This window comes from Chamaea fasciata, unplaced genomic scaffold (genome assembly GCF_029207755.1).
Source record: "Chamaea fasciata isolate MVZ Bird 193981 ecotype frontalis unplaced genomic scaffold, bChaFas1.0.hap1 SCAF_21, whole genome shotgun sequence".
Taxonomy (NCBI): Eukaryota; Metazoa; Chordata; class Aves; order Passeriformes; family Sylviidae; genus Chamaea; species Chamaea fasciata.
The window spans coordinates 9,763,935-9,785,270 of record NW_027094106.1 but is presented as its reverse complement, the minus strand read 5'-3'; the positions used below and the strand labels follow the sequence as shown (position 1 = coordinate 9,785,270).

At 49.3% G+C, this 21,336-nt stretch overlaps 1 protein-coding gene across 1 annotated transcript; it reads right to left on the bottom strand.

Annotated features, from left to right (window-relative positions):
• Nucleotides 1-604: 604 nt before the first annotated feature.
• TADA2A (transcriptional adaptor 2A) lies at nt 605-20,761 on the bottom strand. The gene is made up of 16 exons (XM_066201916.1): nt 20,710-20,761; nt 19,798-20,016; nt 19,017-19,123; nt 18,699-18,758; nt 18,045-18,136; nt 17,224-17,381; nt 15,814-15,902; nt 14,750-14,822; nt 9,565-9,628; nt 8,154-8,197; nt 7,545-7,655; nt 6,147-6,218; nt 5,418-5,550; nt 4,571-4,614; nt 2,325-2,398; nt 605-994 (listed from the first exon to the last, which is right to left on the bottom strand). Exons 2-16 carry the CDS (start codon nt 19,820-19,822, stop codon nt 809-811), a joined length of 1,332 nt encoding a protein of 443 aa, XP_066058013.1. The 5' UTR covers nt 19,823-20,016; nt 20,710-20,761; the 3' UTR covers nt 605-808.
• Nucleotides 20,762-21,336: the final 575 nt, after the last annotated feature.

Here is a 21,336-nt window from a genome sequence, read left to right as displayed (position 1 = left end):
TTTGTGCTTTTCACTCCCTTTTTTGTGGGAGAACATCAGGGTCCCGAGAACTTTTTTATTCCTGTTCCCAAAAGCTGCAGTGGCTGTAGCTTCCAGCCTTCCCGAGGAGCAGAAGACTGAAACTGAGGGATTATATATAACCTGACACCCCCAAATCACGGGGGGAGCAGCTGAAGCTCCTTGCTCTGTGCAGAGCCCTCCTGCTGGGATATGTGCTAATACCACATAAAAGTAACAACTGTTGAGGAGCTTCCCTGCCATGTCCTTTCCCATCCTTTATCACAATTAAGTTAAAAAAGACTGGACCACTGCAAGATGTATTTTTACACCCTCGGGCACGTGCTGCTGCCTCTGAGAGCTGCTGCTGATTTAGGAAGGAACACAAGGAGGGAGGAACTGCATTTCTGTGCCCTGTACCGCACAAAAGTGTGACTCTGTCCTTATTCTTTGTCACCATCAGCACAAAAGTACCGCGATCCTCTCTCTGCAGTCACAGGAGGTGTGAGGAATGAATGCCCATTCAGGTTTAAGATCAGCTTATGTGGTGTGCTTCGAGGCAGAGGAATCCTGACAACAGCAGAGTCAAAAGGAGCCCAGACAAATGTCAGCATTCATACAATTTAACAAAGCTCCCTACTTGTTTTTACAAAAAGAAAAAAAAAAAAAAAGAAAAAAAAAAGCCCCGAAAGGTTTTAAACAAAAGGAAATGTCCTTCATTCAACACTGGTAAAAATCTTTCAACGCTGTCAAAGCCACTTCAAAGCTTCTCCACATCTGCCTGCTCCGGCCAAGCACTGCTGCCTGTTCCTCAGGCCTTTGTGATGTACCCTTCTCTGATCAGGAAGTCATAGATTTTCCTGGTTTTGTTCACATCAATCTTGATGAGGGCTCGAGCCTGCGCCAGTCTCAGGCCTCCCTGTTTGTTGCACTCGTTCACTAAAGCAGCTTTATATTCCAAATAGGCTCCAGGGACCAGCCTCACCATCTGACAGAGCTGCGAGACAAAAGGTGAAGTTAATAAACACCAACACTCGTCGTGTTCTTCCACTCCCAGAGCCCTGCCGGGGGAGGAACACGGGGAATATTTCCCTGAGAACACTTCAGTGTTTCTCTGCGCAGGGGAGGCACTCGGGAATGCCTGTTTGGATCCACAGGTAGGGAGGGGAGGAGCCTGCTGGCTGCTGCCTTCAGAAACATTCCTGGTGGAAAAATAAAGGAGCAGGAATGGGAAGCAAGCCCTGGGCTCGCAGGAGCACAGCTCGGAGCGTGTCCTGTGTGGGCGCTGCTCCTTCCAAAGCCCGGGAAGCACACATGCCAGACTTGGAAGCAGCAACTGGCCTCGCTGGCCGGGAGCCAGGGAGGGCATCTGGCTGCTAATCCCCTGCAGACTCGGGCTCTAATACCTTCTACAAAAGCAGCTCTGCTGGCCCCCTCCAGAAGCCTGGAGTGGAGGCTGCGCAGGGAAGGCGTTCTGTGGCTGGGCGTTTGGTAAGGAATGGCTCAGCACAGCCCCTGAGCTCTTGGGCTGCACAGCTCCTGCTCAGCTCCCAAATTCCAGCTGCCTTCCAGCAGCACGGCGCTGCTCCCGCTGGAGAAGCTGTCTGTCTCCTCCCTTTAATAAGGAAATGCTTCATGCTCATTCCTCACGGATAGGAAATTGCAGGATTCCTCAGACTTTCTGTCTCAGCTGACCAGGAAATCAGATTCCACACACACACACACACACAGGCACACACTGATGCCCTGCCACCATTATTCCCGTGCTGAATGGAGCCAGAAATGCCAATTCCACATGGAGCCGTGAGCTGATTCCCAATGCTGCCAGCTCCAGCCAAGGGAAACACGCACACACAGGGGAGGCTGAGATGCAGCTGTGCTTCATGGGCACTGCAAACCTGCCTGGGGCAGCCTAAGGACACCTCAGGACTTCCATTAAAAAATAACAATCTCTTATTTCAATAGTTTTTCACTGAGTTAGGGGACAGGCCTGCACTGGGCTAAAAAAACAACCAGTGTTCATGAAGAAAATTAACCCTTCTGCAGAGCCCAGCCCCACAGTGCAGGCAGGGAGATGGGTGTTGTAACAGCACCAAGTCACACCCTGGTGCTCTGCTCCTCTCTTGGCTAAACGAGCCAGTTTGTGCTGCATGCGTAGCACAGGAAATCAAGGAGCCAACTGGAAAACCTGAATGATTTCCGTGAGAAAGGAAGAGGAGTCAGGGCCCGTAGCTGAGGTGATATTCACAGCTCCCCAGACGCGGTGTGGGCAGCCCTGTGCTGTGGAGACACAGTTTATAGAGATGATCCTTCCATCCTGTCCTCACCTCCTTCTCCTTCTCGTTGAGCTTCTCCGTGCCTGGCAGGCCTGTGAGGTTCAGTGGTGGGGCGCTCCGTCTGCCTGTGGAATGAGAAAGGAAACGCTGGAGAATTGGAGCACTTTGGAGGTGGCTGCTCCTGGGGTGTGTTAAGGGAGGCAATTCAGCCCAGTTCGAGCCAAGTGTTTACAGGCAGGATCATTTAGGGCTTAGCACAAAGCTCTGCTGATGCGACAAAAAGGTTTGGTTTTGCAATTTCAAGCTCCGTGAATGTTGCATGAGACTCGTGAGCTGGTGGTTTTTTGGGAGGAACTGCAAGAGAAAAGCTTCGTGTCAGACTGGCATTGGGCATGACTACCCCAGCTCGGGGAGGGCGTGCCAGGTGTGCTGAAACCGGTGCCTTGTAAGGATGCTGAGACTGTTTATTGGTGTGATTAAGCAGCCCATTTCTCTCTGGATTACTGACAACTTCATGAGGCAGAGATTTCTTCAAATGCCTTTAAATATGATGCAGGTTTTGCAAGGCAGATGCACTTTGGGGATTTTTTTTTGTCTGTTACGACAAACAGTCCTGAAGGAATATTTATCACAAGGTCATCTGGTATTTCTCATTTTCACTATTGTTTATAACTTTGCTGGACATTACCTGGCACAGCCTAGACTTTCACAAGGGCTGTCTGCTTGCGGGGTTGGCTTTTTTTTCCCCTAATAGTTTTTTTTTTTTTTTTTTGAAACTTGCAGAGCTCAGGACAAAATCTGGGTTATTTATTCACATTGGAAAAAGTCTCCCACCCCTGTGCTGTGAGCTGCATATTTAGCACTTTAGTTAGAGATAGGTCTCTATCCCAGGACAACTTCCCAAATTTGGCAAAGTGATGAGACCTTGGGAAATGTTCTCCTTGTTTTTCCCAAGGACCCTGCCCTGCCCAGGTCCTGCCCCTGGCACTGGGAAGTCTCTCTGTCTCTGGGCATCTGCAGGAACAGAAGGGATCCGGCTGGGTGTGAGGAGCCTGAGCAGAGAGAGCTGAGGGACTGGGGAGAAGCTGAAGTGTGAGTCTGTGGGAGGTGTAAAGGAAGTTATTTCTCAGCACTGCTCCCTCTTCCCATGGCATGGGGTGACTGTGCTAGGAGGAGACATGACAGAATTCAGTTTTACTCTTTTATAAACCCAGAAAACACCACACACACACAGACACACAAACTACGTTAAAGAAAACATATCAAGGCTGCGAAGTCAAGAGCTTAGAATCTGGAAGTGAAGCATTAATTTGCCCTCTTGTATATTCAGAGTGATGCAGCCTTTAATTAGAGCCACGTGGCAGCTCTTCCCCAGCATCCCGCCGTTCCCTGGGCAGGATGTTTGCTTAATTAGCAACTCTATGGTATTTTGTTTGGGTTTTGTTCCACATGTGATGCTGCTTGTAAACACTGTGAGCTATCACAGCTCCGCAGGAACACAATCCCCTTCACGGGACACGGGATCCTTGAGAAAAAAAGGAAGTTCATCCCTCATCCCAGACCTTCAGCTGGAAGACACTGTCCTCCCTTCATGGACTCTGACGCCCTGAGTTCCACAAAGCTGTTTTTCCTCCAAAATATCAGATCTTAGCAATCACCAAATAGGTTTAGAACAGTCTGTGGTGCCCTGACTCACTGCCTGGGATCCTGACCCAAATTTCTGAGGCTCCTGGAAGAAATGAGGAAGAACATCTAGACCCAGTGTCCACCTCTGAGAGGTTTGATTCAAGTGGTTTAACAGCATCCCCATAAAAACTGGGGCAGAGCCAAAGCCATTTTCCCTGGCAACATTTAACAACCTTGCAGTAAAACTTTATCCCAGTCTCAGTCGCCCCATGACCTCAACAAATGAGATGGGAATTTATTTAAGTCTTCTTCATGAGGACCTTGACTGACCCCCTGAATCTGTCCTTACTGGGCACTGAAAGAAGATGGGGTCCTCTTGGTGGAAACAACCCCGATTTGTGCTTACAGACTGTGAAAATTCTCTTGTTTCCTGCCTTGCTAACGCAGCTTTAGGATGGGTTTTGACCTCTAGTCAGAAAAATCTAGAAATTCAGCAAAAAGTCCTGCAGGGTATGGGAGTGGAATGACTTGCAGATTGATGTAATGTTGACTTAAGCAGCGCTTAACCGTGAGGCCTGAGGACTGACACTTTGGCACTCAAGAAAAAGAGTCAGAAAAAGGCTGTCACAGAGACATTACTGGGTTGTTAGCAGACATCATCTAACACTTACCTGTAGTTGAAGGAACTGGTACCGTGGGTGTCAGGCCAGAATCACTGAAAAGAAAGGAAATTTTCAAATTGCCTTCATGTTTTTTTTTAAGAATAACTGCATGTGTTGGCCCTGAAAGAGCTTCTTCCACAACTTGTAATAATTATACAATTCAACTTGCATAACCCAAGCCCTGACTAGGAGTCAACACGATTTATAAATATTTGGTGTTCCCACATTGAAAAATATGTCTGAAACCTGTCTGTTTATGTCTGTTAAAAAACCCAACAAAGAAAGGTGGAGGGGCACACAATTAAAAATCCACTGGAGACCGAGTGGGGAAATTCCAACCCATCTCCTGCACAGGATGAACTTCCTTTACGTTGCGGCTTGCTCCCTAAATCCAAGTGCTCATGCAGGGTGATGACACATTAATAATGCTGCTACATCTAAAATCATCTGAAATATTTCAGGCGTCAGCTGTGCCCTCATTAATATCCATAAAGAGCTCATTTCCCTCCGTGACTTCCTGAAATATAAAACTGAGGGGTTTGAGTCCCTCCTTTGCCTGCTCTCAACGAGCACTACTGCTGTCACCCACTTCTCTGCCCTTCTGAATTTTGCAGGCTGTTCCCACTTTGATGAACTGGGAAGGGATTTGTTACTAGCAGGCAGGAAAACGTGTTTGACGCAAACCAAACCGCAGGATCCCAGCGAGGTTCGGGTCGGAAGGGACCTCGGAGCTCATCGCGTCCCTTAAGCAGGGACACCTTCCACTGGAGCAGGCTGCTCCAAACCCCATCCAAGCTGGCTGTGGGCATTCCCAGGATGGGGCAGGTCCCCCTGGACACCCCGGGGCAGGGCTCACATGTCTGCCTGGCGGCTGAGCCACTGCTGGCAGGCGCTGCTGTCCTGGATGTACTGCAGCACCTCCGAGAGCATCGTGCGCTTCAGCCGCTCCTCGTCCCGGCTCTTCTTCAGGTGGTCGTAGGTGCGGGCACCTGTGGCACACAAACACCCTGCCCTCACACAAAAAGGCCACGCTGGCTTTCCCCCTGCTTCAGGACAATGTTGGGGAGTTCTCCACCTCTGGCCCAAGCTCTGCTGTTGCGCCTTGCGATGAGTGCTTGGCACCACAAGGGATTAGATTCCACCCTGCACCCTTCCCCCTGGTCGTTTCAGGCCCAAAGACAAACAAAAAAGGCTTCCATGATCTCATTCCAGGATAGAACAGGCCATTTCATTGATGTGGAGGTCTCAGGCCTCTCTCCAAATACCACACGAGTCGACAGGCAGTGAAAGTGTCCCAAGATAAAGCCCTGAGACCACTGTGCCATGACGTAAATATTTTTTAATGAAGCTTTTGCAAAGTGGGGCCCAGGGCAGAGCTGTGTTAGACGCTGTGATCTCCAAGCTGATGGCTCAAACCAGCTCTAAACCAGCCCAGCTGGACTGTGCATCATTGCTGAAGCCTTGCTCACTTCCAGAGCCTCTCTGAACTGAGCGTCTTTTTATTCAACACATCCTGAACGCTGTAAAATCATCCTTCCCTTCCTTGATGGATGGGAATGGGCTGAATAATGCATCAGGTACTTACTGCAGAAATTGGTGATTCCTGCTGCTCTGTATTCCTGGAGTCTCTTTATTTCCCTGCGCAGCTCAAATTCCACTGTTGGACCCCACGAGGTGGCAGGAGGGAAAACCAGAAAAGCAAAAGTGGGTCAGTGGGGTGGACTGGGAGTGTGGCTCTTTGTCATTTCCCTGCACAGGTCAGCTCTGAACACATAAACCACAGCCAGGGTGAACCTCCCTCCACAAGATCTCAATCTCCCTGTGTCCTCATGCTCCTTGGTCACAGATTTCAGCTGGTTTCCAGCATCTGTGTGCTCAGAAAAGGCATTTTCTCTTCATGCTTTGATAGCCCCTTTGCCATACCCTAGACAAGGCAAGTAACAATAATGTGGGATTTTTAGAAGGCATTTCAATAGGTTTGAGGAACGACTCCAGCCAGGCTCCTTATACATCAAATATTCTCTTGGAACTATGATTTTCCGAGCTGGACCTTCCAAAATTTTTCCTCGCAGACAATTTTTTCCCTGCACTCAGTAGGATGAAATCATGAAATGTTTCTTTTGCTCAGAGATATTTCCTGTCTGTTGCTTTCATCAGCTGCCTTCCAGCACTGCTCGGTTTTACAGGGAGCAAGTTTCCTTGCGAATTTATTTCCTGCTGCTGCTCAGGAGACCTGTGTAGTGACTGTCAGGTTCACCTGAGGATCTGCAGCCACGACAACAACAAATCCAGGTCCCAGGAGCAGCACTCCCAGGTAGGACTCATGATTTTGCAGGATCATGCCCTTGGTATTTCACACAGGGTGTCCCGAAAACACGGGCACAACTGCGTAAAGGCTTTGTTCTTTCTAATGAGCACCAACTCTCCCAGTTTAAGTCACAGAATGAAGCAGGATGTGGTGACTCGGACTGGAATCTGCCTAAATGCAGGCTATGGGATGATTCAAGGGATGGAACAATGCCTCTCCCCTAAGGTAAGGACATAATGACCACTGCACTGTGTAATTATGTGACATGTAATAGTTTAACGTGTGTCTTTCAAAGAATTCAGTTTGCTGCCAGCTCCCAATCTCTCCACACAGACGTAATAGAGGGATTTTATTCTTCCCCCAATACAGAGTCCCAGTAAATAAACAGTGGTCTTTATCTAAAAAAAAAATATTACCTCTAACACGTGACCAGAATGTTCAGTCAGCTGCGAGCTCAAACGAAGAGCTCGGACACAGTTTAGTGGAAAAAACCCAACTCTGCTGCTCATTCAACGTATCAAACCACAAATGGATTTGTTTTCCTCAGGTAGCTGGATGGGGGAGGAGGAGAAAAAACCGCCTCCTGCCCTCCAGGAGAGGGATCTATTTAGGAAAGAGATGATGCAAGAGCCCTGTCCCCGCGCGTGTGTGTGTGTGCAGAGCCCCGGGACTCACGCGCGTGGCTCTCGATGAACTTGTCGTGCTCCACGGGCCCCAGGATCCGGGCAAACCTCCTCATGGTCTCGTACAGCTCCTGCACCTCCTTGGGGTAACGCCTTTCCAGAACTACAGGGGGGGGAAAAAGGTCACTTAGTACCACTCCTGCTGCCAGGAGAAAACACCTCTGCGGGGGCTGAAGTCAGCGCCGGCCTCGGGGTTGCCTAAAAATCCGCTTTTTGGTGTCACGGCTACAAATTGCTGAGAAAAAGGCAACAGAAGTCACAGCCCTTAAAATCCTTAAGGTATAAAGGGTGATATTTAAATGTTGTTTGGCCGTTTCTCGCAAGAGTGAGGTGCATTTAAAGGCCTGGGTTTCACCTTCCCCCTTTTCCCCACTCAGCAGAGCCCCAAATGCTTCTGAAGAGCAATTCTGAGGCAATATCTAAAACCCTGAGCTGGGAGTAGCTCAGACCAGACAGCTGGAAACAGCTGGGGCAGGAAATCTGCTGGAATTTGGAACGTCTGAGTATGTTCCAGCATGAACAAACCACACTGGTGACCTGGAAATGGTGCATGTGTGAAGCTCTGCCACTTTGAAGTGAAGCAGTTACACCTGATACTCACTCTGAAATTTTCTGAGGTTGATCAGGCCGTGATCTCTTATAATTCTGGAAATGAAAGAGAATTATATTAATAAAGGCCATTACTCCTGCATTGCCTCACAAGCACAAAGGCTTCAGAAGAAACTTTGATTTAGACCATCAGAGGGGTCTAAAACTAAACATGAATGAAATTTCCATAAGCCCTGGGCTGGCTGGAATGGAAACACGATGCAGTGTGTCTTTAATCAGGGTAAATTCTGGACAGTGGTGTGCATTAGCCCTGAGCACAAAGGGAGCTGCAATCACTTTAAAGGTTGGAAATCGCTTCTTTAGGCACAGATTTCACATCTACAGCATCTTATAACTTGTCCTTCCAAAATCAGAGGTAATGAACGCGTCGTGAACGTGATTTCCAGCTTCAGAGACAGACAAACATCCCTCTGCTAAAGCACGGGGTAGAGCTGGACTGTCAATACCATCACTGGGAAAAAGAGAAAGGAATTTTCCCATGGCAGCTTGGGTTTTAAAGAGGTGATGGAGGGAACTCTGGGCTTGAAGTGCTCCTGACAGGATCAGGGGAAGGAGCAGAGGGAAAAGCAGGTGCCTGAAAAATCCCTTTGTCACCAGTGTGAGCAGTGCCACGTGCTCATTGCTCTGTGGTGACTCCACTTTGGCAAATGAGACAGCACAGAGTTGGGCTGTCAAGGTCAGGTCAGAATTTGCTTTATAAAATCCATTACATTCCCTCTGCTGTGCACAAAACGTTCCTGTCCCGTGCAGAGTCACCTTTCTGAGAGTGACATCAGCACTTTTGTGTCGTTTTCCAGATTTTTTTTGTCCCATCCTGCTGTTGAAACTTCACAAAACCTGACACTGATGCGACCACAAGAATTATGAAGAGCCCTGTGGCACTTTCCTTCAGTATGACAAGATTGATCATCATGGGAATTACACCACATAAATACTTTTTATTTATGAATTATAAAGAAGCAGGTCAATCCTTCCTGTCACTCAGCAGAACTGGGTAGTTTTATGAGGAGGACTGGAGCAGCCTCACTTCAAGTCACTAATTCTTCCGGCAGGGAGTAATCCAGCAAGATATAATTTTAAATATTGAACAAAGTGTTTCAAAGTTATTATAAAACTTAATTTAATTAATAGATTGAGTCATTCTAGAATGCTGTCAAATGAGCTGAATAAATTATTCAAGCCCACGTCAGCAACAGAGTTATCTTCGGGGTGGAAGAATTAGGGACCACCAGGAATTAAAAATAATGATGCCAATATTTCTGGGGGAAAAGTGGGGGTCCAGCAATCAGTCACAGTCTGGCAGGATTTTTTTTTTTTTTCCCCTGAAGTAGGAAATTAATGATGTGTAATCCCTCAGCATTGCACAGGGAAGGAAAAAACACAGTTACTGCTTCCAAACTCACTTTTTCCGTCTCTGCCTCTCCTTTAGCCTGGAATGATAGATATCTACAACTGCAATCTTCAGAGCTGCAAAACACAAAGATTAAAGAATTCATAAGCAGTCACTGCAGGAGGCTGAATTTCAAGCTTTTATGTTCACATTAGGCTGAAATGGTCACCGCTCTGCTGGTTTAAAAAAATCCCGAGGCAATTTTCCAGTGGCATCAACTCATTAAGAGACAAACCTGCAGTCCTGGCTAACCTGGGGAAGGATTCTTTTGCTTGCTCCTGCCAAATCCATCACTGTAAATACACTCATGTAAACATGAACCTGGGCAGATCCTGAGAACTCCTCTCCTCTTCCTTCTTGGGCTGTTTTGCTACCAGCACTTACTTGTCCCTTCATACGTGAAATTGCCAAGTATTCCTTCTCCTGAAAAAGGATTTAAGGATCTGAGGTGTCATCTTTGGGCAAAGGCTGCTCTGCCCAGCACAAGGAACTCCAAAAAGCAGACACAGCTCTGAACTGTGAGGACTCAAAGTAGCCTTTGCTACAGTTGTTAAAAACATCTGGAAAAGTCCAGCTTGTTAACTCCCAAACTTATCTGTCTGCCAGGAGAACAAAGGATAGTTCAGGACAACGTGAAGGAGCCCAGGAAAAAGCCATGCTCGTTAGAAATCACATCCTTCCCAAAATCAAACCTGTCTGCAGCCTGGCTGAGCCACTCACAGAGCCTGCAGCTCCTTTTTCCTGCAGCCATTAGCTTAATAAACTTTTTTTTTAATCTTTTTTGGGGTAAATTCTGGAACGACAAGATAAAGAGACACCTATCACCTTCCCTTCCCTCGCTCTGTTAGATAACACACAAATTCTGGGTCATTAAATGAGTGTAGAGGTGGCTGATTTTTAGAGGGTTTTTTTTAACTTTACATTAATAATTTCCATGTGCTCTCAGAAGGAAGAGGCTCGAGGCTGGGCAGTGGTTTAGAGGCTGTGACACAACAAGCAGGTTTTGGAAAAAGGGGAACTGGGGTGGCCCAAGGGGGACAGAACCCAGGATCCATTCCTCTCTGTAGTTACACAAAAAGAGCAAAACTGATAGTGGCAGTTTATTGATTGTACTCTCAGATTAATAATTAATAATGCAATTAAGAAGTGTGGTTATGTGTCTGTTTTAAATATGTATGTGGGTGTAAACACCAGGAAGCCCCCAGCCTCTGGGAAATTCATCCCTGCATCCCTCTGGGTAATCAAATTTCATACAATCAGGGACAGCTGAAGCCCAAAGGCTGTGGGGATTTGCTCAGGAGCTTGATCCTAAGGAAAAAAACCCCTTCAGCTTATCCCAAATTGATCTGACATTAATCTAAGAGTAAAGGATTCTGCATGAGATAGGAGGGGTGCTGCAATATTCCTACTTCTTTTTCCAAATTTCCTGCATTTTCCAGCATCACTGTGTGTTTTCGTAGCGAGGGATTGAAGTTTCCTAATTTAAGAACAAGCAGAGATGGCAAATTGTCCTTCGTGCTAAAATGTGGGGACGAGAAATTGGGAATGCAGCAAGTTAAACATGAATGAAATCCATTAGGAAGGGCTGGAATTGGTGCCAATTTATGGAAAATATTTTTGTAGTTTTGAAAACCCTCTGCAAGCTCAGCCAACGTGTTATTTTCTGGGGTTTGTGTGGGCAGAACTTAATAAGTACATGCAGAAACTGCACTGGAGAACCTCTATAAATATCACAAGTAATTATGCACCTCTAACCATGGAGTTTTGATGCTTTCACCTGAGTGCACAATATTCCAAAGAAACGATGATCAGCCGGGGAGAGGAAGGGAACAAATGAAGGGAAATAAAAAAACGGAGCTTCTGCTCCCAGGGAAATTAGTATTTGCTGCCACATGCCCTTTTTGGAGGGGCTTTTGTTTTTAATAGCCATATTCACACAGGACCAGGCGATTACCAAATCTGGAATGCATGAATAACTCCGACTACTACACTGCTCCACACTGCATGGAAATGAGAGAGGAGATGCTGGGGGAATGAGAATGATCTGCCCGTGCTTCTCCCCCTGGATGCTGGCGGGGAGGCACTTGTTTGTGCTGGTGATGTGAGATAATCCAAGCCGACACGGTGCTCGGTGTCCACCCTGGGCTCTGATAAGGCTCTTTGCAGGGCTCTGATAGGCAGCAATTCAAGGCTCCTTCCTCCGTTCCAAAAAAACCAAACCCCAAATATTTTGGTTTCTCCAGAGTGTGTCCAAAACAGTTCCTTTGCTTTTCATTCCTCACTTCAGCCTCCAGCTTGGTCTGCAGGAAACTTTGTCGAGGGCTAATGAGTGAGAGCTTTGTTCCGTGGGAGAGAACCTGCCCTGGCAGGGATAATGGCAAGAATGCAAACTAATCCCAGTAAACAGCCTGTGGGACCAGTGTGTGCTGGGCTGGGGACAAGCTGAAGGGCTGCAGGCCAAATTCACCCACCCTGGAGCAAAGCAGGACCCACGGCAAACAGTTATCTCTGCCTCTGGAGCATGGCAGCAACTTCCAGAGCAGAACAAACACCATGTTCTGTGAGGAAGGACACTGAACTGCCTCGCAGCTTCAAATCAAATCTCCCTGCCAGTTTGCAGCCTATTTCCACTCACTTCTAAATCCGTGGTTTCAGCAATTACTTTGCAGTGTTAGAAGTGAAAAATCATTTACATGAGAAGGGGAAAAAAAAAAAAAAGCTGGGAAAAAGATAAATTACCAACGTTCTAATTCAGCCTGATGAAAACTTGTAGTTCATGAAATATTCAAGCACTGTGGGCTGAATTAGGGTTGTAACTGGTTGGTGCTTTTGATCTGTCCATTATGTTTTTGTGTAACTGCAATATGTATTTGCATGCCCTTACTGTAGTGCCAGCACTGAACAAAAGAGAACAATTCCAGAATTTAATTGAAGTGTGAGAGATTTCATAGAATATTTTTGCCATCTCACTAATACCAAGAAGTGATGCCTGTGACCTCCTGTGAGGTGGGGAGAGCTGGGGAGGCAGCAGGTACAGGTTCTGTGCTCCTCACAAAAGCTGCCTGGGAGCCCTCCCACCATGTATTAAATAGCATTTTCTCCTGGGAATACCTAGAACTTGTTTAGAGTGACACAGGGAAATCTAACTGATTAAAAAAAATATATATTTATAGATTTATCTCATGTGTCATATAAAAGATACATCAGAAAACAGAGGTCAAGCAGCTCAGATCTAGAACTCCTTAAAATATATATATTTTTACAAAATATTACAAAGAGCAATGTGGGAGAAAGGGAACAAGGGGGAATTCCACTCCGATGGAAGCACAAATATTCCTGTGGGATGTGCAGCGCTGAGCAGTGACTGGTGCACCAAGAGAAGGAAAGAGAGACCACAGAAACTGGACTGGCTGGGGTATTCCCAGGGCCCAGCCTGGGTGACTTGCAGAAAATGAAATATGAAAGTAGTTTTCAAAAATTAATCTTGAACCCAGTGAGGTTTAACGTGTGGCGGGAAAACAAACGGAGGATTTCCTTACCAACCTGAGCCTTACTTTGAGGCCCCACCTGGGTTTCTCTGGGCTGTATAATGCGTTAAAATGTGTCACATTTTCACCTTTACACCCAGGTTGCCTCACAGCCTCCTCTGCCCATCAGCTCAAAAAGCTCCTTAAACCACCCCAGCTCTCAGGGGACCACATGTTGAACCATTTCCATTTGGGTTGCAAAACTCTCTCGAGCAAAGTGGGCAGCTGAGCCCTTTAAAACTGCGGGACAGGGAGGATGTGGCTCCTTCCTTTCCTCGTATTAAATGGCAGAAGCGAAAGATCTCATTCCAAATTCTTCAGGAAAGAATTCCTTCTCTCCCCAAGATGCCTCAAGTGAAAGGGAAAAAAGCTGGCTGCACCCTGGGACTTCATTTTTGGGAGGTTTTTTCTCTCTCACGAGGGCAGATCTGGGACAGCTGTGGGAAGGCAGATGCCAGAGTTCCGGGGCTCAGGGATCCAAAATGCAGCTGGTCACGCTCCACAACCTCTGCCAAGCACTCTGCACAGAGCAAATGCCTCGCATCTCTCCCCAAACACAGAAGGCAACTGAAGGATGGAGCAGGGAACACCCAATGAAATTATCAGGCGAAAATATTGGACAGACTGGGGGGAAGTATTTTTTCACACAACAGGTAATTGAATTGTGAACTCCTAACTCGATTGTGGAAGTCCCTGGTGCAGGATGTGCAGGAGCACAAGCAGATCCAGCTCCGGCAGGAGTTAGCAGAGCTCCTGGAGGGTGGGACCTGGCAGGAGAGGCCTCAAACGGCTGAGCTGTGCCTGGGAGGAAGGCAGGTGGAGGGGAGTGCTTGGCTGAACATGAACCTACCAGTTAATGTGCAGAAATAGGAGATTATTTGGCTTTTTCAGTTCACCAGGACCCAGAAGAGGATGGAACAGCAGCGAGCTGGCACGAGGAATCCCTGCCATGGCCTCAAGCCAGCCCCCCTCTCAATAAACGCTGAAAGGGGAGAGGCTGACATATGACACTCAGAACCTTCCCTGAGCCAGGGGAGTTTGCATTCCTAAAGCTCCTGTGTACACTGCTCAACTTCAAACTGCTGTTTTCAACTTCGCCAAGACTGTCTGTACCTAACAGGATTTGTCTGTCTCCAAGGGATGCAAAGGCTTTAGCTCAGAACTGCCTGACACAGATGGCAGAATTCTGAGGCACAAACACGGGACTTTTAAACCCTGGGTGTACTTACAAACGTGGGGAAAAGCAGGATCTTTTCCTCCCCGCGGATTAAAATGTCACTTTGGTAATTCCTGTTATTTCATGTTATTAAGGCAGCCACGTTCACAGGAACTCAGAGCAGGAACTGGGCTCGTACAAGCACCTTGACAATAAAAAGGAAGCTGTCACACACAGCTGATGCTACTCTAACTCAGGGCATGCTGAACACAGTATAAAAATCACACAGCTTCGAGTCCAGCACTTTCAATGTGTTTCACATAAACTACACACCTCCTTGCTGCCTGCGTTAATACCTACTCTGAGAGATTTAATGCATTAAAAAGCCAAACATTAAACCCCATACATTAAAAGCGTATGCTCCCTTTTGAAGTGTGTAGAGGAAGAGACCCAATGGAAAGCTGCACAGGCTCCTGAAACAGTTTTCAGGCTGGGTACAAAAATATGGCACTTACCATGCAAAATGTCTGAATCATCTTCTACAAAATCAATATCTCTCAAATCCCACTCAGCATAGTTGTCAAACTCCTGTTCAGAGGTGATTAATACATTGTCACTAACGAGCGCTCAGAAATCGGCCTCAGGTTTCAGAGCATGCAGGAGGACTGGGAACAGGGATATTTACTCAGACTCGGGGCACCAGGGCCAATCCTTGAGCAACAAACAGCACAGGGGAGCTTTACCTGGGGAAAATGTGTGCAATGGCTGCAGCTGGGGCAGGATGTTGTGACAGGACAGTGGGAATTAATCAGGTCATGACTCCCTGACTGTGCTGGAAATCAGTCACAGAATGTCCTGAGTTGGAAGGGACTCACAAGGGTCACCAAGTTCAACTCCTGGCCTGGCTCAGGACACCCCCAAGAGTGCCCTGAGAGCCTTGGGTGTGATTTTTGGGTGCTGATTCTGCTCAGAGGTACAAAAACAAGCCCCTGTAGGGCTGAACTCCTTCCTCCATGGAGAGGAGCAGGACCTGGGGCTTGGGCCCCCAGCCAAGAGCATGGAAAGCAACTCCCAGGTGATGTCTGGAGCAGGGCTATGCGTGCTCCCCTCGGGCAGGGGATGGTGCTGGAGCGGATCCTTTGGCTGAGCAGCCAATTCCCGGTGCCCAGCCCGCTGCAGGGCCACCCCCGGATGGATGGATGGACGGACGGACGGATGGACGGACGGACATCTGGTGGCAGCAGCATGTCCTGCAGCCTCTGCTGCCTCCCCCGGCTCTGCAAGCCACCAGCGCCACCTCTGGCATCAAACCCTTAATTAATCCCGAGGTTTAATCACGGAATTTACATAATCCAGAGGCTTAATCTCAATTTGGAAGGCATCCGTAAGGATCAGAGTCCAACCCCCTGCTCCTCGTGGGATAACCTTTAATTTAATCCCTCAGTCCTGCACCCTCCTGTCGTGTTTTTAAATGAAGAGCAAAGACAGGCAGGGGCGAAACAGGGCTGTGTGTGTGCTGAGCTTGCACCCAGCAGCAAATTTAAAATCATTTTTAAATTATTAGGAGAGTAATCCTTACCTCAACAAAGTCAGCTCTGGCTGGCATGTACCCGGCCATGTCCCTGGAGAGCAAGGAGTCAAAGGTGGGCCGTGGGGGATCATCAGCAGCTGAAAAAAACAAAGGTTTTCAGTTGTTGAGTAGGCCTTGAGATACTTTTTTAAGGATCTGTAAGTAAGTGTTTATTTTGCAGGAAAAGTGGGAATAATTAGTTGAAGAAAAATACCCTGATTGGGATTTTATTCAGCGTTATAGTCAGAAAAGACAGAGCTCATCCAGAGAAAAATGCAGCAATCTGAGATCTTCGCAGTATTCTCAGGAGTCAAACACAAATTCAAGGTAATAAACAGGTAATAAAATGTAAACTTTACATTTTGGAGCTAAGCATCCCCCTCTAAACCCCTGCAGGTCCCTGGGGCTCAGCGTGCAGGTTCTTTCAGTTAATAGCAACAGGAGTGTTAAATCTGCCTTCTTCTGGGGGCCATTGGCAGGGCTGCAATTAAAGGCAGAGAACTCCCCGTTTTTACAGCACTTCCCAGCTGAGGAGCTCGCCGTTTTACAGACAATAATAGTCTGAGGCTCACAATGCACTTGTGCAGGAGCTGAGCATTGTGTGTCCCACGGCACAGATAAAACAGGCTGAGGCACAGAGAGTTTGTCTTGGCCCAGGGCACGTAAAAATATCCATAACAGCCAGGGACAGAACCAAAATTGCCCGGTTCCTACTGTTAAGCTCTAAGCACTTTAGTGGGAAACGTAAACCTCCAGACAGCCAGCAACTGCCTCGCCCAGAGAGGCTGGGGAGCTCTGGAATGAACAGCTGCCAGACTGGGGGAATGCTAAAGATGTGAAATGCAAGGAAAACTGAGAATTTGTTAACTTGCTGCAGACTGCTTTAACAGGCAGTTTTCAAGAGAGAGGTGTGAAATCAGCGTAGTTGAAAGGAGTGATTTTATGACAAATTAAATGAGCAGTTAGGCCTGGGACACAGTGTGTACACAGCAATGTGCACACGATCAGAGGAAATGTCTGAAGGCAGGAAAGTTCTGCCTTTTCAGTTCTCCCTGCTGTGCTGGACAGGGTGAGAACCACACTGGTATTTATCCTGAGGGACACATGTGAAGGAGCTTTGGGGTGGATTGTAATGCAATGGATGAAACATCCAGGTTTCTGCTGGGGTGACTCCTGTGTGCTCTGGCTGTGGAGGAACTTCTGCTTTTGAGACCATAATGTTTATGTCAGACTTTGCCTTTTCCCATGGAACTGGCAGCCAGGAATCAATCCAGAGTGAAGAGAACCTTACTACTGACTTTCCTCAAGCCAGTTACCAGAACGGGTTATCCCTTTGGGAATGAAAGCAAACAGGAGCTGTGGTGCCTGTGTCCTTCCCAGAGCTGCTGATCCCGGGGAGTGCAGGGCAGGGATACTCACAGTGGAAGGGAATGGCTGTCTCGTGGTGCTGAGCCTCCTCTGCCTGCTTCAGGTTCAGCAGGGTGGAGGCAAACAGGGGGTTGTTGATGAAGTGTTTCATGTAGTGCTTCTCACACTCTTCCTTGGATTTGGTGCACATCTGGTTGGCCACGTCCTGCCTGGAGCGGGGAGAGGGGGAGGCTTCGTGTGAACAGCACAGAAATGTTGGGGTTTTTTGTTTTTCTTTTTTTTTTTTTTTTTAATTTCTCCAGTGGGAAAAGGTAATTTTGGACAAGAGATTGGTTGTGTGCAGAGAACTGGCCTGTGGTGGTGTCTGAACTCACATTCTCAGCACCAACACTGACATGTTTGTGCCAGGGAGCATTTCTGGGTGTCTGTGAACAATGAAACTCACTGTTTCCATATGGGAAACTGTCTGGTTGATGGAATGTAACACATCTTTAACAGGCTGGAGATTTACTGATGTTATCTGAGAGCTTTTTACACATTTTACTGACTCCAGCTAATGGTAAACTCTGTAATTAGTTATGAGTCTTACTTCTGACAGCAGTGTGCACCTAAGAACCCTCAGTTCTGCTTCTGTGAATTCTGGAGTTCTGTACTTTTAACACGACTATTTTTAATAAAGGAGAAGACGGATAACTCATGAAAACAGGATCTGATACTCCAGCCTTCCACTTTAGCTGCTGAATTAGTGCCTCGCCCACACTAAGTCACTGAACAGTCAATGTGCCCTGATGAATTCAACAGTGAGATCCGGGGAAACGAGAGGGAAAACTGCCCATCATTGACTGAAATTGGCTGAACCACTGAATTCTCACCAGTTCCCAAATCCACAGTCCATCACAGCTTCCAGGAGAGACATTTCCTCCTGAGCCGTCCAGTTGGGATCCAGGACAGGGAAGTCAGATGTCTGGAGAAGAGAAAAACAGAACAAACTGTGATCCTCTCTTCCAACCCACCTCAGAAAGGGCAAAAAAGTTCTGAACCACGGGGTGACACACGAGATAATTCTGGTAGTTTTCAACTTTCACAAAACCTGACTGAATAATTATTGGATTATTCAGGGCATTGGGTCATCAGTCACAGCAAATACTGGGACGTGTTGTGTCTCCCAGCTGTAATTCCACAATGTTATACCATGAAACAGAGTAAAATTACTGGAGACTTCAAGAATGATTAATCTTGAGGAAGAAGAACCAAATCCAGAGAAACAGAAGTCAATGTACCTGGTTAGAGGACTGCAAGTCTAGTGAGGTGCATTGTGCTATCCAGGCACAACAAAAAGATGCAGCTGTAGATGACTCCACTACTCCATTCTGTCCTAGGTGGGTATTTTTATTTTTTTAATAGTTTTCAGCCTTTGAATCAAAGAACTGCATCACTTAACCTTTCAATGTAATACGGGTAAGCAAGGCTCCCTAACTCCTGGGAAGTTGTGAGAGGCCAGGATTGAGTAAAGGAATAATATTTACCATTATCTCATAGGTGTGATCACTTTGATGCTTCTTGTACTCAAATCCTCGGGTGAAACACTGCAGAACAAAAGATCAGAACTGTGTTACTTCTGCCCTGAGAAGATTTTCACTGGTCCCTTTCTTAACTTCCATTCTCTGCCCACCTGCCCATGTCTCCATCCTTCACCTTCCAAACCCCCTTTGCCATTTCCCTGAGCAAAGGAGTGTGCTGATCCACGTTTGGGGAGAGCAGTAACTCATGTGTCCCTGGCCCCAGGCAGGCTTTGGTGGCTGTCTCAGAGCAGGGAGAGGCTCTGCCCTGCTGCTGGCACTCACCTGCAGGCACAGCAGGAAGGGAGGAGGGCCACACTCAGCACACTTCACGTAGGGCTCTGTCAGGTACGAGGAGCAGCCTCGGCACGGGGGCTTATCAAAAGGGTCACCTGGCAGAACAAAAGGAAATCTCCTGGGACACAAGCACAGCACTGCTTTGGCAGCCCCTAAATTTACCTGTGCCCAGCCCAGGTTGTTGTGGGTCGGGCTCAGGATGTTCTGTGATTCTGTGGGTTTTAAACGAACTCAATTGTGCAACAAAATAAAACTGTCAGGTTATAATGGCTTCAAACTCAAAGAGAGCAGGGTTAGATTGGAGTATTGGGAAGAAATCCTTCCCTGTGAGGGAGGTGAGGCCCTGGCACAGGTTGCCCAGAGCAGCTGTGGCTGCCCCTGGATCTCTGGGAGTGTCCAAGGCCAGGCTGGATGGGGCTTGGAGCAACCTGGGACAGTGGCAGGAGTCCCTGGCCCAGGCAGGGTGTGTAATATGATGGGCTTGAAGGTTTCTTCCAACCCAAACCAGGCTGGGATTCTGTGATTCTGATTTTTTTTCCAAGAAAATGGATTCGAACCAGCTCAGTTATAAGCAGAGAGAAATAAGACAAAACTCATACTGAATCATTTGTGTGGCCACTAAACCACGTCCCCAAAGTGCCACATTCCAACATTTTTTGAACACCTTTGGGGATGGTGACCCCAAAATCCCACTGCTTGCAAGGAATCCTTGTACCATGCAGGTTTTCCATGACCAGAGGTGGGAGGTGATTTATCTGATGGCACTTACTGCTGAAGGAGGCCAGGCGCTCCATCCCTCCCCCCTGGTGCTGGTCGTGCTCCTTGGAGTAAAACTTGTCCCAAACTGTGTATCCCAAAGGGAATTCTCTCCCTGCAGCCACCTCTTTCCCAGCCCTCGTGGGTGTGATCCTCCCAGGATGTCCTGAGCAGGAAGCAGAAGGGTTGTCAGCAGCCTTCAGACCCCATTCCACACGGGTCAGTCTGTTCTCTGGGTATGGGGAGAAATCAAACACGGAGATCTGGAGTGATGGGGATGCAACCACAAAGGGACGGTTTCAGTGGGAATGGGTGTGCTGAGTGGAGAGTTATGAGCAAGTGTTGTGCAAGGAAGTGCGCTGCACCTCCCAGAAGCAATTCCCATATCCCAGTTCCCACTCCCCACATCCCACTCTCCTATATCCCATAACCCATATCCAACCCCATAACCCATATCCCATATCCCATACCCCATATCCCATATCCCATACCCCATATCCCATATCCCATATCCCATATCCCATATCCCATATCCCATATCCCATATCCCATACCCCATATCCCATACCCCATACCCCATATCCCATACCCCATATCCCATATCCCATATCCCATATCCCATATCCCATACCCCATACCCAGACCCGGCTGCCCCCTCTCCCCACCACCGCCAGGCGGCGCCACCGAGGGGCCCCGCCCCTCCAGGCCCCGGCCCCGCCTGGTCCCGCCCCCGGGCCCCGCCCCCGCCGGGCCCCTCCGCGGCCCGCGAGGTTCCGTGAGGATCGCGCGGTGCCGGCGCCCCGCTGCCCGCGCCCCCCGCCGCCCGAACCGCGCTCTCCGCGCTGCCCCCGGCCCGGCCCGGCCCCGGTGCGGCCCGCTGGGGGCGGCGGGGGGGGGATCCGCGGCCGCCGGGGCCGCCTCTCACCTCGCTCGGGGCGGCGGGTCGGGCCCGCGCGCGCCCCGCCGTGCGCACGCGCCGGGGCGGGGCGGGGCGGGCGCCCCCTGGCGGGCCCGGGGTGCACCGCGCCGCAAGGCCCGCCCCGCCCCTCGCGGGGCCTGAGGGCGCCGGGCCCGGCCGGGGGGGGGTGATCCCGGCCGGGGGTCCGGGGTGGGCCCGGCCGGGGGTCCGGGGTGATCCCGGCCGGGGGTCCGGGGTGGGCCCGGCCGGGGGTCCGGGGTGGGCCCGGCCGGGGGTCCGGGGTGATCCCGGCCGGGGGTCCGGGGTGGGTCCGGCCGGGGGTCCGGGGTGATCCCGGCCGGGGGTCCGGTGTGATCCCGGCCGGGGGTCCGGGGTGAGCCCGGCCGGGGGTCCGGGGTGAGCCCGGCCGGGGGTCCGGGGTGGGTCCGGCCGGGGGTCCGGGGTGATCCCGGCCGGGGGTCCGGGGTGGGCCCGGCCGGGGGTCCGGGGTGGGCCCGGCCGGGGGTCCGGGGTGGGCCCGGCCGGGGGTCCGGGGTGATCCCGGCCGGGGGTCCGGGGTGGGCCCGGCCGGGGGTCCGGGATGGGCCCGGCCGGGGGTCCGGGGTGGGTCCGGCCGGGGGTCCGGGGTGATCC